The sequence below is a fragment of the Toxorhynchites rutilus genome, chromosome 3 (assembly GCF_029784135.1).
Source record: "Toxorhynchites rutilus septentrionalis strain SRP chromosome 3, ASM2978413v1, whole genome shotgun sequence".
In the NCBI taxonomy this organism is placed as follows: Eukaryota; Metazoa; Arthropoda; class Insecta; order Diptera; family Culicidae; genus Toxorhynchites; species Toxorhynchites rutilus.
The window spans coordinates 102424527-102438200 of NC_073746.1; the positions used below are offsets into that span (position 1 = coordinate 102424527).

A 13674-nucleotide genomic window follows, 5' to 3' on the forward strand; every position below is an offset into this window, starting at 1 on the left:
CAACAGTTACGATTGGTTTTTCAGAGTTATTCTTGACGGCTAGTGGTGAAAGTAGCGATAGAGATCGATACCTTTCAATACAATTCGCAGATTAATGTTCGGGTCTTCAACTTCGTTTTTCTCGAGTTGACGAAAATGTTACATTGGACCTTTTCAAAAGTTACGCGAGAATTGTTCGAATGAATCGAATATTGAAAAATGTCCCAACGATTAATCGATAATCGAATAAATGAGAAATTTAGACATCACTAAATTCAAGCTGCTTCTCAAACCCAGAAAAATTGCCCACACGAGGGATCGTTTGTACACTTCTCGAGTAAATGGGAGAGTGCTACATACTTTGCTCTTTTCCACACACATTCAGAGCCATTCAATTGAATTATTCAACTTCTTTACGCAGCTTGCTCTAGTGTGAGTGTCGAGCATACAGTGTACGACTCGAGAAGGAGAGAAACAACGCAACGCAAGAGTCTAGTGGTGTGAGTGTAATATTTTGTGGCCAGCCTGCTCTCGCATCTACTCGATCATCACGCTTCAAAGCGAGCTAGTAGCTAGTGACGAACGATTTTTTCTTTCCATCTCATCTTGTGAGTGACCGCCATTAAAGCGAGACAAAAGATTAAAAAGTGCTGTTCCTACGTGCTTGGTGCAAAAGTGAATTACAAATAAGTGAAATTTAGCGAGACCACTGGTGATCCGGATTGGATTCAACTGGGGGCTCCCTTCCGAGGAACGCTCCTGCGACAAAACTAAACTTATTTCCCGCTGGATTACCAGGTGAAGAATCGAGCCATTTTGCTGTTAGCTGATGCGTCTCTTTGGACTCGGTCGGAATACGGGTCTTTTTCCTGCTGCCCATGATTTGCGTTCCCGTTTTCCCCCTCGCGCTAATTTTGAGATCGGATGCGAAATTCTGTGCCCCACTAATTATTAATTTTATGCGTATATGGATTGCATTGACAAAATGTTCTTAAATTTAGCCCATAAATCCTTTTTCTTTGTAGATATCGTCTCTTGCAAATGAGTAGTCTAGATATTCCGTTTGAAATCATCCGAAAGGCTCTGTTGAAAAGTTGATGTATGTGAGCGTGCATTACATTGAGTGCGTTAAGTTTCAATAAGGGCCTATCGTAAAACAAAATATCTCGTATTATAATTTTCGAAAGTTTGAGGAGTACAACATAACTGTTTTCATTGTAGATTTTTATTATTAATCTCCGATAAAAATAAATTTGAAGTAAAGTTGGGATTATAGTATCCAAAAATGTGCCCTTTTCAATTGTGGCGGTATAGTTTCATCTACTGGTTACATCGCCACGCAGAAAAATATCTCGTGACAACAGCTAGTGCCTATGGGTTTGTGTTATCCCTTTTTCACCCACCATCCACACACACTCGGGAACGAACCAGTGTGTGTGCGTTTTGTTCATATGCATATTTTTAGAAAAGAGAGCATCGCCGTTTTCGACTGTGCGCTAGTCTTTTCCAACAATTGATACATCGAGGGGAATTGTTGCGGGCGGTAGTCGAATGCCACATATCAATGGTGCATATCTTCGTCAGAGGTGCGAAGAGGAGGGGCTATTTCATTGTTTGCACCTCACCACAGTCTTCTTCGCAGCAGTTGAAATGTGTGCAAGATGTCGCACGAAAATTTTCCTCTATCTCGCTTTTCAGATTTATCGCATCTTTTTTTACGTCCCTTCTCTTTCTCGGAAATAAGTGACGAAAGTATGAGATGGAATGTTTTCGTTTTCGGCGGGAGGCAATTTTTACTCGTTTTTATTTTTATTCCCATCTTCCATTCATAGTTTTTTTTTCGGGAATATGTTGTATTGACATTAGCCTCTGATGAGGGGAAGGGATATTGGTAGAGGAATCAATGGAGACTAGTGATGTCTGATTATTCAAATTAATCGTTCATCAACTAATCGAATATTTTTCAGATCTTGATACGATCAATAAAAAGGGGTGTTTTCAACCAATGCAACATTTGAACATGTCTAATAATCACTGAATGAAGAACTGACAGATAATCCTACATTGATAGTTCAGTGAATGGTAACACTATATAGGAAGAAGAAATGATGCACTTCTCTGAATTATGGATCCGATTACTGACAGCGGTCAGATTCTTGAGTTGAATCAAACATTTTAACCTTTGCATCACTGCATGTATCATGTAAGATTATGAAAGCTAAATAATATTAGTTTGTTGTGAACTGCAGGTATTACTCACAAATACAAATTTTCGTATTTCTTTTACAGTTACATTGTAATTTATAATGAAATTAGGTTTGCTAACGTAGACGGTGCCACCTCGTCTCATCCTTTTTACTATAGTTGTTGTGTTCGATGTATCGTAGCTACTCAGCACCGTTACTGTCCTCTTATCTTTCCACGCTAGTAATCATTTGTTTATACTGAGTACCATTATCTATCATTCATAGAAGCTCCATATTAACTCGTGAACAGGTCCACAAAACATAAATATTATTTGAGAAAAAGTGTAGGGGAAGTGCGGGTATAACGGGCATATTAACACAATAGCATATAAACACCATTCACACGCGAGGTGTGATTACTGATATGTCGAAAATGTTATTAAAATTTGTTTATTATCAACTCATATCATCAACGTTTCATTCAGCTTCATCGCTTTCGTTTCGATTAGCAGGTGTTGAAGATGGCAATGAGCTGTAGTTTTCAGAAGATTCGTCTTAAGTTTTTTTTATGATGATTTTGATTTTGACGATTTTTGTCTGTCTGTTCACGTTTCGAGAACTCCAATTTGATCCCTCGTGGTAGGTTTAGTGTTAATAAAAAAATTGATTTAAAAATGAGCGTTGTTTACATCTGCTGACAGCAAACACATTCAATTCCCAAATCCTGCGGCCAACTTTAGTGAAGTCTCACCAGTGAGAAATTCACCAGCGTTTACATATGCTGAATTTATTCTAGTTTTATATACCTTGAATAATAGCTATAGATCTCCCCAATGTAAACGTGCCATTAGGCATGAGAGTAGAATGATTCTGGAATTTCAAATGATCGTTCTATTTAATTTGTTCTAATACTACAAAGTACTTCACGTTGTTCCAGCTGCAACTTCCATTTGTTGATTTTTTTTAACGAAAGTATTCTTCCCTTCACGGGGCTTCTAAGAAATGCTATTTTTTCTATAAACTTTCCCTCTTAGTTCTTCCAGTTGCTGGAATCGTTGTTTGTCAAATAATTGCAAAGAATAAAGAACAGATAAGTAGTTTTGGTGTATGTACCTCCAAATATTTCTACCGTATACGTGAAATGGTTTGAGCAATGTCAAAATTTTTAAAAATCGACAAAAATTCGTATTTTTCAGTTTTTTTCTGAGTTTCTTTGAAATTATTTTTTTTCCATAAATTTTTGTGTTTTTTTCTGATTTTCCTAATTTTTCGATGAACTTTTTATGATGTTTTCTAATTTTTAAATGTTTAAATGTTTTTTTATGTTTTGTGACGTGAAGCAATTTTTCTCTATTATATTAGGCTGTCAAAAAAGTCCTGCGGTATTTCCGCGAGGTGTCGTTGTAAGCGCGTAGTTCTAGTTGTATTCTTTGTATCGAGTCATACTACAGCTTGTTGGAAAGGTATTTTTGCGCGCTATAATATAGTCCTTGACAGTGTTTTGTTTGGTTAAGTCGTTCGTGAGTTATAGTGTCGCAAATATGGAGCAAAATAAAGAGAAAATCCGACATATTTTATAGTACTACTATGACAAAGGCAAAAATGCATCTCAAGCTGCCAATTAAATTTGTGCAGTTTATGGACCCGATACAGTTTCCATTTCCACCGCACAACGATGGTTTCAACGTTTTCGTTCTGGTGTAGAGGTCGTCGAAGATGCGCCACGCTCCGGTCGAAAATTTTTTTTTTTTTTTTTATCTGTATTATAGTGATTTTCAACTCATTTGGCTGGTTCGTCACTTTTTACTTCCATTTTTGGAAGAATGTCGGGAGTGAGAATTGAACTCGTGACCTTCAGCGTGAGAGGCATGGATGTTACCACTACGCCAGATCGCCTCCACACCCTGGTCGAAGATGCGCCACGGCCTGTCGTCGAAAATTGCGACAAAATCGCTGAATTAGCCGAGAAAGACCGGCATAGTAGCAGCCGTAGCATCGGCCAAGAGCTGGGGATAAGTCATCAAACCGTTATTAACCATTTGAAGAAGTTTGGATTCACAAAGAAGCTCGATGTATGGGTGCCACACACGTTGACGCAAAAAAAAAAAAAAAAAAAAAACATCTTTAACCGTATCGACGCATGTGAATCGCTGCTGAATCGGAACAAAATCGACCCGTTTCTGAAGCGGATGGTGACTGGCGATGAAAAGTGGGTCACTTACGACAACGTGAAGCGCAAACGGTCGTGGTCGAAGCCCGCTGAAGCGGCTCAGACGGTGGCCAAGCCCTCATTAACGGCCAGGAAGGTTCTGCTGTGTGTTTGGTGGGATTGTCAAGGAATAATCTATTATGAGCTGCTTCCCTATGGCCAAACGCTCAATTCGGACCTGTACTGCCAACAACTGGACCGCTTGAAGGTAGCACTCATGAAGAAGAGGCCATCTTTGATAAACAGAGGCCGCATTGTCTTCCATCAGGACAACGCCAGAGGCCTGTGAAAATTGGCTATCCGAGTTTTTTGCCAATAAGGAAGCGAGCTTCTATAACAGGGTTATTATGAAGTTGGAATCTCGTTGGGAACAAGTGGTCGAACAAAACGGTGCATATTTGACTTAAAACAGATGATTGTAACTAATTTTATGAACAAATGAAAATTAAAAAAAAATACCGCAGGACTTTTTGACAGCCTAATATTAACAACCTTAAAGGCAGTTTTGAATTGGTATAATTTGAATGACAATTATTACTTGATATTATTTGAATTCTTGAAACACGTAGTATTGATCCTTACCAGAGATCGAAATTCTCGCTCGGCTGCGAGATAAGTATTCAGTAAATCAATCTAGTTTTCGAAGAGTTGTACAATGTTGAAATTTTCGTCTCTTCCTTTTCACCGAAAATTCTTTTTCAGAGAGAACGAGATGTGGGATAATCTATTTCTCTATATCTCTATCTCTCATCTCCCAATGTTATCGCATGTTTTCATGCAATGTTGTCAGCTGTACTGAAGAAGTGAAAAACCATTATCGGCATCAAGAAGTCACTGAAAATGGAACCATTTTTCGGTAATCATAACTCGCCGAAAAATAGAAATCAGCATTGCGTTTCTCGCGAGAATCGAAGTGAGCGTATAACATTATCTCGCCTTCTATTCACAACTGTTTTTACCTGTGGGTGAAAAAGGATGTTTTTTTCACTCAAATCGGCGACCATTTCGATATGTGAACCTTACTGAACCACTTTGCTGTAAATTTTATAATAATTCCACCAAAAATCATCACTGCAATTTAAAATAATTATCAGACATAAATTTCGATCAAGACTCTCTCATCGTTTGAAAAAATAAAATGTTATTAGGTCCGGCGACAGAAAAGAAACGGGATTGGGAGAGAAGAGCAGGAGTGACAAAGAAACTTCATTGTCGCTCGACGCTCCTCAGCAAACCGTGTCCGTTTCAACAAACATCAAAAGACGCTCCTGAAATGGGTTTCCGAGCGGGTACCAGTTTATATACAGATTTCTGATTTCATTAGCCTGTTTTCTAAGCAATTTTAAGCTATTGAAACAAGTTTTCGGGTCAATAATTAATAAGCATAAGCACCAACATCAAACGAAGCTTTGTTGAAATGGATTTCGGAGCGGGCGCCAACTTACAAACGGATTTGTATGATTTCAATTGCCTGTTTATGAAGCAATTTTTAAGTTATTGAAACAATTTTTCGAGCCATTAAGCAGTAAGCATATTACTCTTGGACATGGTATCATTTGTTGAAAATTATTAACATACCATTTTGTTGATCCGGAGAAGAATTATTAACGCAACGAATAATTCCTCTGAATTACTTAGCACAAATAATAATCTGCTTCCCATCAATTGAAAACGACTTGAAGCGACATTAAAACGGTGAATCTCACATCGCATAACAACTGAAGGATTTCCGAGCGGGTGTCAGCTTACGGATTTGTATATATATAAATCTCGTGTCACGATGTCACTCCTCCAAAACGACTCAACCGATTTTGATGAAATTATGCACAAAAAACTTGGTAGGCATGAGAATAGTTTGTAAACTTTATACGATACCGCTAGGATACCGAGTACTATATATTTAATATCGATTAGAGTGGTCCTTTGCAAAAAAAAATCTGAATGTTGTTTTTTCTTAATGTTGGCTTTAAACAATTCATATAACCACAAATTTAATCTCCCATGCCCTATTTTTCATCGTGATTTTAGTATTTTTGTATAAACACAGTATTCACAGTATTCAAATAATTTAACCGTCATTCATTTTTCAAACAGAACGATTTTATTTATGTTGTTAAATGACAGATGATGCTAGGTCCGCTACACATTCGCAATTAACCTCGCTTCATCTAAAGCCAGGCGTATCGCCGGCGAGCTGGAAGTATTTTTGGATGAGAACAACGAATTATATTAATACTTCAAATCACACTTGCTTTGTTTACAAAATGACAATCACCCTTTCGTCATCAATCCTGATAAAACACTTGCTGGAGAGTACGTGTGTAGATTCAATGCGCAAGCGTTGTTAGAATCATAGAAGCCGTCTGCACAATGACGCGAAAAATTGTGATTCGAAGAAAAAACAATAATCTGGAATTCATCGTTGACGCACATCGTTCATACAACTCTCTCCATGTTCTTCTTCAATAGCACTAACGTTCCCAATGTTCGCCTTACCATTTTAGTATTACTTGCATCATTTTTAGTAGTACTTGGGTGAGATTTGTATGCCAAGCAATACGCCTTGAATGTATTCTAAGTGACTAGCCCAGGAGCATGAAAAATTAGCTCTACATTTCAAATGGGTTCTATGTAAAAAGGTAATACATTCTCTGCAAGTGGGGAAAAAACTTGAACGAAATTTGTGTCTGCTGATGAATTTATATTATAGAGAAAGACAACAATTGAAGCAATTCATTTTTCTACTTTACGACAAAAATATATTACTTTTTTTCACTTTACATTTAACTTTTAAGAGATCAAACATGTCAGTTACGTTAATGAAATACATTGAATCAAGGAACATTACACACACATTCATTCATTTTTTTTCATTCGTTCTGTTTCTTTGATCACACTCGATTACAATGCATTATATGGGCCTGATTACGAACGTCACTTCACGGTGAAAACGAAATTAAGCGCATATAACCTTGCATACAAATCATTTCGTTTCCACCGTGAAGTGACGATCGTGATCAGGCCCTATATGTTTCATTTAACACTCAAAATATTCACTAGAAAGAATTAATATGGCAGAACAACGTTTGCTGGATCAGCTATTATTCATTGAAATAATGACAGTCATTTTCCACCATCACAGCGACATTTTCTTCGGCTGACCAGTTACCCCAAAAGCTACGAAAATTGAGACCTCGGGGGCCTTCACCGGGCCGATCATGTTCACTACGAACAATATCCAGGCCGGGACGCCGGTCGGGATACAGTATCAAACGACCACCACCGATGTGAACAAGCAGGTCAAAATCGACACGCAGAAGGGAGCGCAGCAAACGCCCGAGTTTTCCACCTTCTACGCGAACGTGAACATGATCCAAAAGCTAACGCCCACATCGCAAGCCCTGAGTACGGTCAACCTGGCCCAGCTGGCGGACGACACGAAAACGGTGCAATATTTGCAGCCCTTCAGCTACGCGAACTGTGCCCTCGTCAACCAGATGCAGATCCCGAACGGGGTCACCGGAATAACCGTGGACGGACGACAATTGGTGGTAAATAAACCAATTACTGTAGGTTTTTCCTGCAAAGCAAAATCACTAAACAGTAATAAACTAAAGTCATTACAGAATACAATTTCCAACATAAGCTTCAAGTGCGATGTCTGTGGCCTGATGTTCAATCATTTGACTCTACTGAATCATCACAAACGTACCCACAACCAGGATGGCGAAGCAACGTCCGATGCCATCACTGTTGTAACGCAGCCTCAGAATCTGGTCCAAGCTCAAAATATCATCTCGGAAACAGGACAAAATCTTGGACAGATCCAGATTGTGGCAACTGAAACTTTAGATCCGGCTCCTCAGCAGCAACATTTGGAACAACAGCAACAGCAGCATCAGCAACAACAACAACAGCAGCAGCAGCAGCAACAACAACAGCAACAACAGCAGCAACAGCAACAACATCAACAGCAGCAGCATCATCAGCAAATAGTACAAGTCACAACCCAAGTGAAAGCTGACAAGATTCAGAAATGTATAACCTGCGGAGGCCCAATTCAAAACAACCCAAAACGTAAAGGACCCAAGTTGATCCGCTGCGAGACCTGCATAAGCAATGATAATGTGCACAACGTGGCAAGAAGTAAGTAAAATGTCGTCGTAACCACACTGTCCTAGATATTCACTAACATTTGTTCTACAGCGGCAACGCAGATCTTCGTGGCGCCCGATGGAGACATAAAGTTCGAAATTGGCGAAATCCCCACTGCGTCCAACAGTAATTCATCGATGGAGTCGCTGATGCCGCCCCAAATTACCACCATCAAAACGGAACTTGCGGCAATGGCGCCTGCCCAGATAATGACACATCCCGTCAAGAAGCGCAACATGGCCACGGTGACCAAGTGCAACAAATGTAACGGTTCGGGTGTGATTATTGTGGGCAACCAGAAGAAACATCTGCATGCCAACAACAACGTAGTGCATCAGCATCAAACGTGAGTAGGATAGCATTGGGTGGGATTGTGCTTCATCCGACGATTAATATATTTCTGTTGTGGTTTTAGGCAAGAGAAACCATTCACGTGCAACACCTGCGGAGGTCGATTTTCGCGATATTCCAGCTTATGGTCGCACAAAAAGCTGCACTCTGGCGAGAAGAATTACAAGTGTAACGTGTGCGGGATAGCGTTCGCAAAGGCGGTCTATCTGAAAAATCACACGCGAATCCATACGGGAGAGAAGCCCTACAAGTGAGTCGAGTGTTTTGATATTATTTTAAGAACGTCTCTGACTGAAATTCGATTTATTAAAACGAGTTGAGCTTTGAACTTATTTATTGTCGGTTTTCAGCTTTAATCTAACATTAGTAATGTTAAGTGTCAAGCTTTTCTAAACATTAAATTCAGTTTCATTCATATGACTTTGATTAACAATCTTTCTTGATACTTCAGTTTTGGGTTTCATACTTTGGGTTAATACAATATTTGTTTCAGTTTCCCTCGGTTTCTTGTTAGTGGGTCAAAATTTAGCTCGAATGTAGCAGTGTATCTTGGAAGAATCAGAATCAGTTTCGGTAGTTTGATTTGGACAAATTGAAGTTGTTTTATATGTACACTAGTTGACCCGTCCTGCCCAAAATTTGTTTTTCGTTATCTCATCCACGTTTTCTTACTAAGCGCACGTTCCAGACGCAGAACAGTTCATTGATTGATCTTCTTATCTACCATTTAAAATTATTTTTTACTAAAAAATTTCAGTGCTTCTACAAAAACTCGACATTATAATATCAGATTATCTTCAGACACAATTCTCCTGCAAGATTGTTCATCCACTTGCACAGAACGTGTTTCTCCGTTACATGGAATAAATGTTTGATACAGAAAATATGATAGAATGAAGACAGCCCTAAATCGGACAATTTCTTTCTCGAGTTTTGCTCTTATCAACACATTCGGCGATCGATTTTTATATTTTTTAATGTTTTTTTTATATGGATAGAAGAGATATAGGAGGGCGTTTTATCACATTAAAATCCATTTCCACTTTTGAACGAAGATCAATTTCGTTACCGCAAACATCAAATGGACTAACAACGCTTGTCAATAAGTAATTGTAGAATACATCCGAATTGAATTTTTCAATTCAATAATGCACGAAAAGGACTCACAAACACGTTTTGTTTTCGAACGCCGAGTGCTCAGAACGATAAACGTTGGTGTGCAGGAAAACGGAATATGGAGAAGGGGGATGAACCACAAACTCTTCGACGAATCCAGTATCTAGAAAGTTGCCAATGCTGGACGAGTGCAATGGGCAAGGCAAGGTTGCCGGACAGCAGCCCTGTAAAGATGGTGTTCGCATCGAATCTAGTGGGAACAAGAAGAATCAGGTGGACCAGGATTTGAAAAGAAGTAGTGAGTTGGAGAAATACAGCCATGAATCGGGTTTATTGGCGAAACATTGTGAAGAAGATCTAATCTCTCAATGGGATGTAGTATCATTATAAATAAATAAAACACGTGGAACGTGTGCTAATTGTCGCGTTGTTTAAGTGCGGGAAAACGGTGAAACAGATTCGTGTTCCGTACACTTCAACGATACAATGAAGATAGACCCGAAGAAAAACGTTCGAAGTTGGCACGGCTTCATGCAGGGTTGCCACATATACAGAATATTCTGTAATTTACAGATTTTTCGCCAAATTTCAGAAACAGAATATGTATATACAGAATTTACAGATTTTTTCTTCAAATTCAATTTTAAATATTGAATTTATTACAGTGCATACATAGATACCTTGATTTATAAAAATGTTGAACGCAACTCAACGAGAGGGCTTTCGTTGTTAATTAACAGGCAGTTGTCATTTAAACGATCCTATGACTAAACCGATTATGATATTCCTAAACTTTGTTCAACCGGTCATTAACTCTTTGTGGTCATTTGTCTGCCATTGTAACACTTTGGTGTGTTGGAAAAGATTGTTCATAAGTATCAGAACTATTGTTCGCATAAATGTCTCATGTTATATGAATAATCGCATAAGTGTATCAAGCGACAAAATCTGTTTATATAAAAAAATCTCATTAAAACACATTGTTAAGTTAATACGAATTTCAAAAATCGACCATGTACATTTTGTTTATTGGCCCAAAAAAGTGATCTGTGCAAAGTTTCAGCTCAATCGGACGTGATCTAGGGGTGCCTCAAAGTTGAGTTTTGATTTATTCATCCACGAAAATCTTCCAAGGGGGGAGAGTAAAGGAAATTTGGAAAATTGATTTTTTTTTCGATGCCAAATGACTTAAAAATGCATGAAACGTCGAGATCCGGTGTCATCTCGAAAAAAAAGTTTCGGCCGAAAATCGACCTTTTGGGACTTGCCTGAGAGGCAATGAAGACATGGAAGAAAATAATTATCGAATTTAAAGAATCGACCATGTACATTTCGTTTATTGGCCAAAAAATGACCTGTGCAAAATTTCAGCTCAATCGGACATGATTTAGGGGTGCCTCGAAGACATATTGAAGCACTGGATTGGATAATTTTTTTAAAGTTCTGTCATTTTTGTTTTGCTCGAGCATTTGTCTTAATGTTTTGTCCGACACTGTATTGGAGAATTTGAAGAAGGGTGCCAAAGTGACTTGCATCCTGCTGCAGACATGAAGTGATCTCAGCATAAAATGGTTGACCAACAGAGAATCCGAACTTTGATTGAGGGTATTCGAAGAAAAATACCAAAATTCGTCAAAACAGTAACGGAATTATCTTCGATTTTCAATTGAAGCTTAACATATGGAAAATCAATTGGTTCCAAACTTTTCGAGTTTTTGAACCATACACAAACGACCAGAATTTTTTTTTATGTTTTTGTGTTAAAATTTGCGTTTTGATATAAAACATTTTTTGTGCCTTTAACCAATTCCAAGATGCAACTGGATCTGGAGTTGATTTTCAAAAGGAATCCTCATTGCAGTGTTTGTTCGCGTTGAATATGCGAGTGACTAAAATGATCGAAAGTGTATTTCTGGCTTCCTGCTCAAGATTTTTGGATGTAATGAAGGTTATCTAAGTTGCAGCGAATCGTAACTATGTCATCCACGGAAGTTGGGTATTTCGCTATTTGCGAATAATTTAGTTTACTGGAACAATTTGTCTATGATACAGTAATTCAGTCTAGAGTGACAGAGCAATTTATACATGTTTCCTCTTCCTTCCTAGATGCGGTACGTGTGGAATGCAGTTCTCCCAGTCACCCCACCTGAAAAATCACGAGAGAACACACAGCGGAGAGAAACCGTACGTCTGTGAGGTAACATATTAGAACTGAAATAGCATTCCGAAATTCTTATTCTAACAACACTTCGCCTTTTTTGCCAGGTGTGTGACAAAGGATTTGCCCGCCATGCCACCCTCTGGAATCACCGACGCATCCACACGGGAGAGAAACCTTACAAATGCAACCGATGTCAATCAGCGTTCAGCCAGGCAGCTCACTTGAAGAACCATGAGAAGGTGATTTGCGATTCTAATCGATGAAAAACCTGTGAAAGATTCAACTAAATTATGTATATTCCATAGGTGCACTCTGGTCTCAAACCGTTTAAGTGTGACATTTGCTCGGCAGCATTCGCAGACCGATTTGCACTCAAGCGACACCGTGGAATCCATGAGAAATATGGTATGTTCAAACGGTCGAGGAAATCTTTAGTGGAAAGAAGTCAATAAAAAAAATCTTGTTATAGGACAAACCGCACCGCTGCATCAGAACCAAGTTGTCCACAAGGAGGAAATCATCGAGATGGACGACAAACCACGGGAAGTGATAATTAATACAATGTAATAAGCCGCATAAATAACAGAGAACGCGGTATGCACACAACTGGAATAAACTGAGCTATATTTCGTTTGGCGGTGAAAACCTTCTGTTTTGTTATACTAGTGAGTAACAAACAGTTATCGTTGGTGGTTCTTCAGTTGGAGATAGTGGCCCTAATGTAAATGATACATTTCTCACCCACGAATGAGTGATGGACATTCATTCCGAAGCTCACCTCAACGCAACAACCATCTTACGAAGCCATATTAAAACACATTTTTGTAGTTATTCACTTTAGTTCGGGAAAATTAAAAATAGTGATAATTTTTAAATTACAGAATTAAAATTTAAAACAAATATCGATGTAGTTTGATAGAATCAATCATAGTATGTAGTTTTAACAGTCAGCAAGAGGATGTGAATCAGAAACCCTTCGCTGTGAAATCGTGTAAACGATGAAATGAACAGATTTATATATATACACACACATACAAAAGACGCAAATCGTAGTATTCTAAGTGAAAAATGTAAATACGGCGATGATTAACGGAAAATACAGAGAATTGAAATATACTTCCAGACATGTACGGACTTCTTTCCTCTATCAATTAGGGAACAACACATCAACCTTCGTTCATTTGAATCCTCTGTCAATTAAATTTGTAATATAAGTCAAGTCGTCTGTTGAGGATTTTCGTTTGCGTTAACAGCTACCGTACAAATTAGTGGTGAAGAAATATACTAGATTCAATATTTCACTGTACATAATCACATTTGTTTGTTCTGTTATTTGAAGTAAGTATACAAAAAGGATCATTTTTCGTAATAAATATTACAAGAAATATTGTGACGGTTTCATTAATTCCGAACACCCAAAAAATAAGCTTTTCCAGAAGCGAAAATGTAGTGGATCTGTTGTTCCAAGCACGAGGGCGCACCTGAAAATCCATTTCCACTTTCCAACAAAGATCAAT

General features: G+C 38.4%; 1 protein-coding gene across 4 annotated transcripts; it reads left to right on the forward strand.

Moving 5' to 3' along the window:
• Positions 1-501: 501 nt before the first annotated feature.
• LOC129778230 (zinc finger protein ZFP2) lies at positions 502-13281 on the forward strand. Of its 4 annotated transcripts, none has more exons than XM_055785007.1 (9): positions 502-777; positions 7517-7943; positions 7992-8520; positions 8581-8875; positions 8945-9130; positions 12103-12193; positions 12262-12396; positions 12463-12562; positions 12627-13281. In XM_055785007.1, exons 2-9 carry the CDS (start codon positions 7593-7595, stop codon positions 12722-12724), a joined length of 1785 nt encoding a protein of 594 aa, XP_055640982.1. In that variant the 5' UTR covers positions 502-777; positions 7517-7592; the 3' UTR covers positions 12725-13281. The 4 variants fall into 4 exon arrangements, with proteins under 4 accessions (XP_055640982.1, XP_055640983.1, XP_055640985.1 ...); XM_055785008.1 differs by having other exon boundaries at positions 8001-8520; XM_055785010.1 differs by having other exon boundaries at positions 7517-7925; positions 8001-8520.
• The last annotated feature ends 393 nt before the right edge of the window (positions 13282-13674 follow it).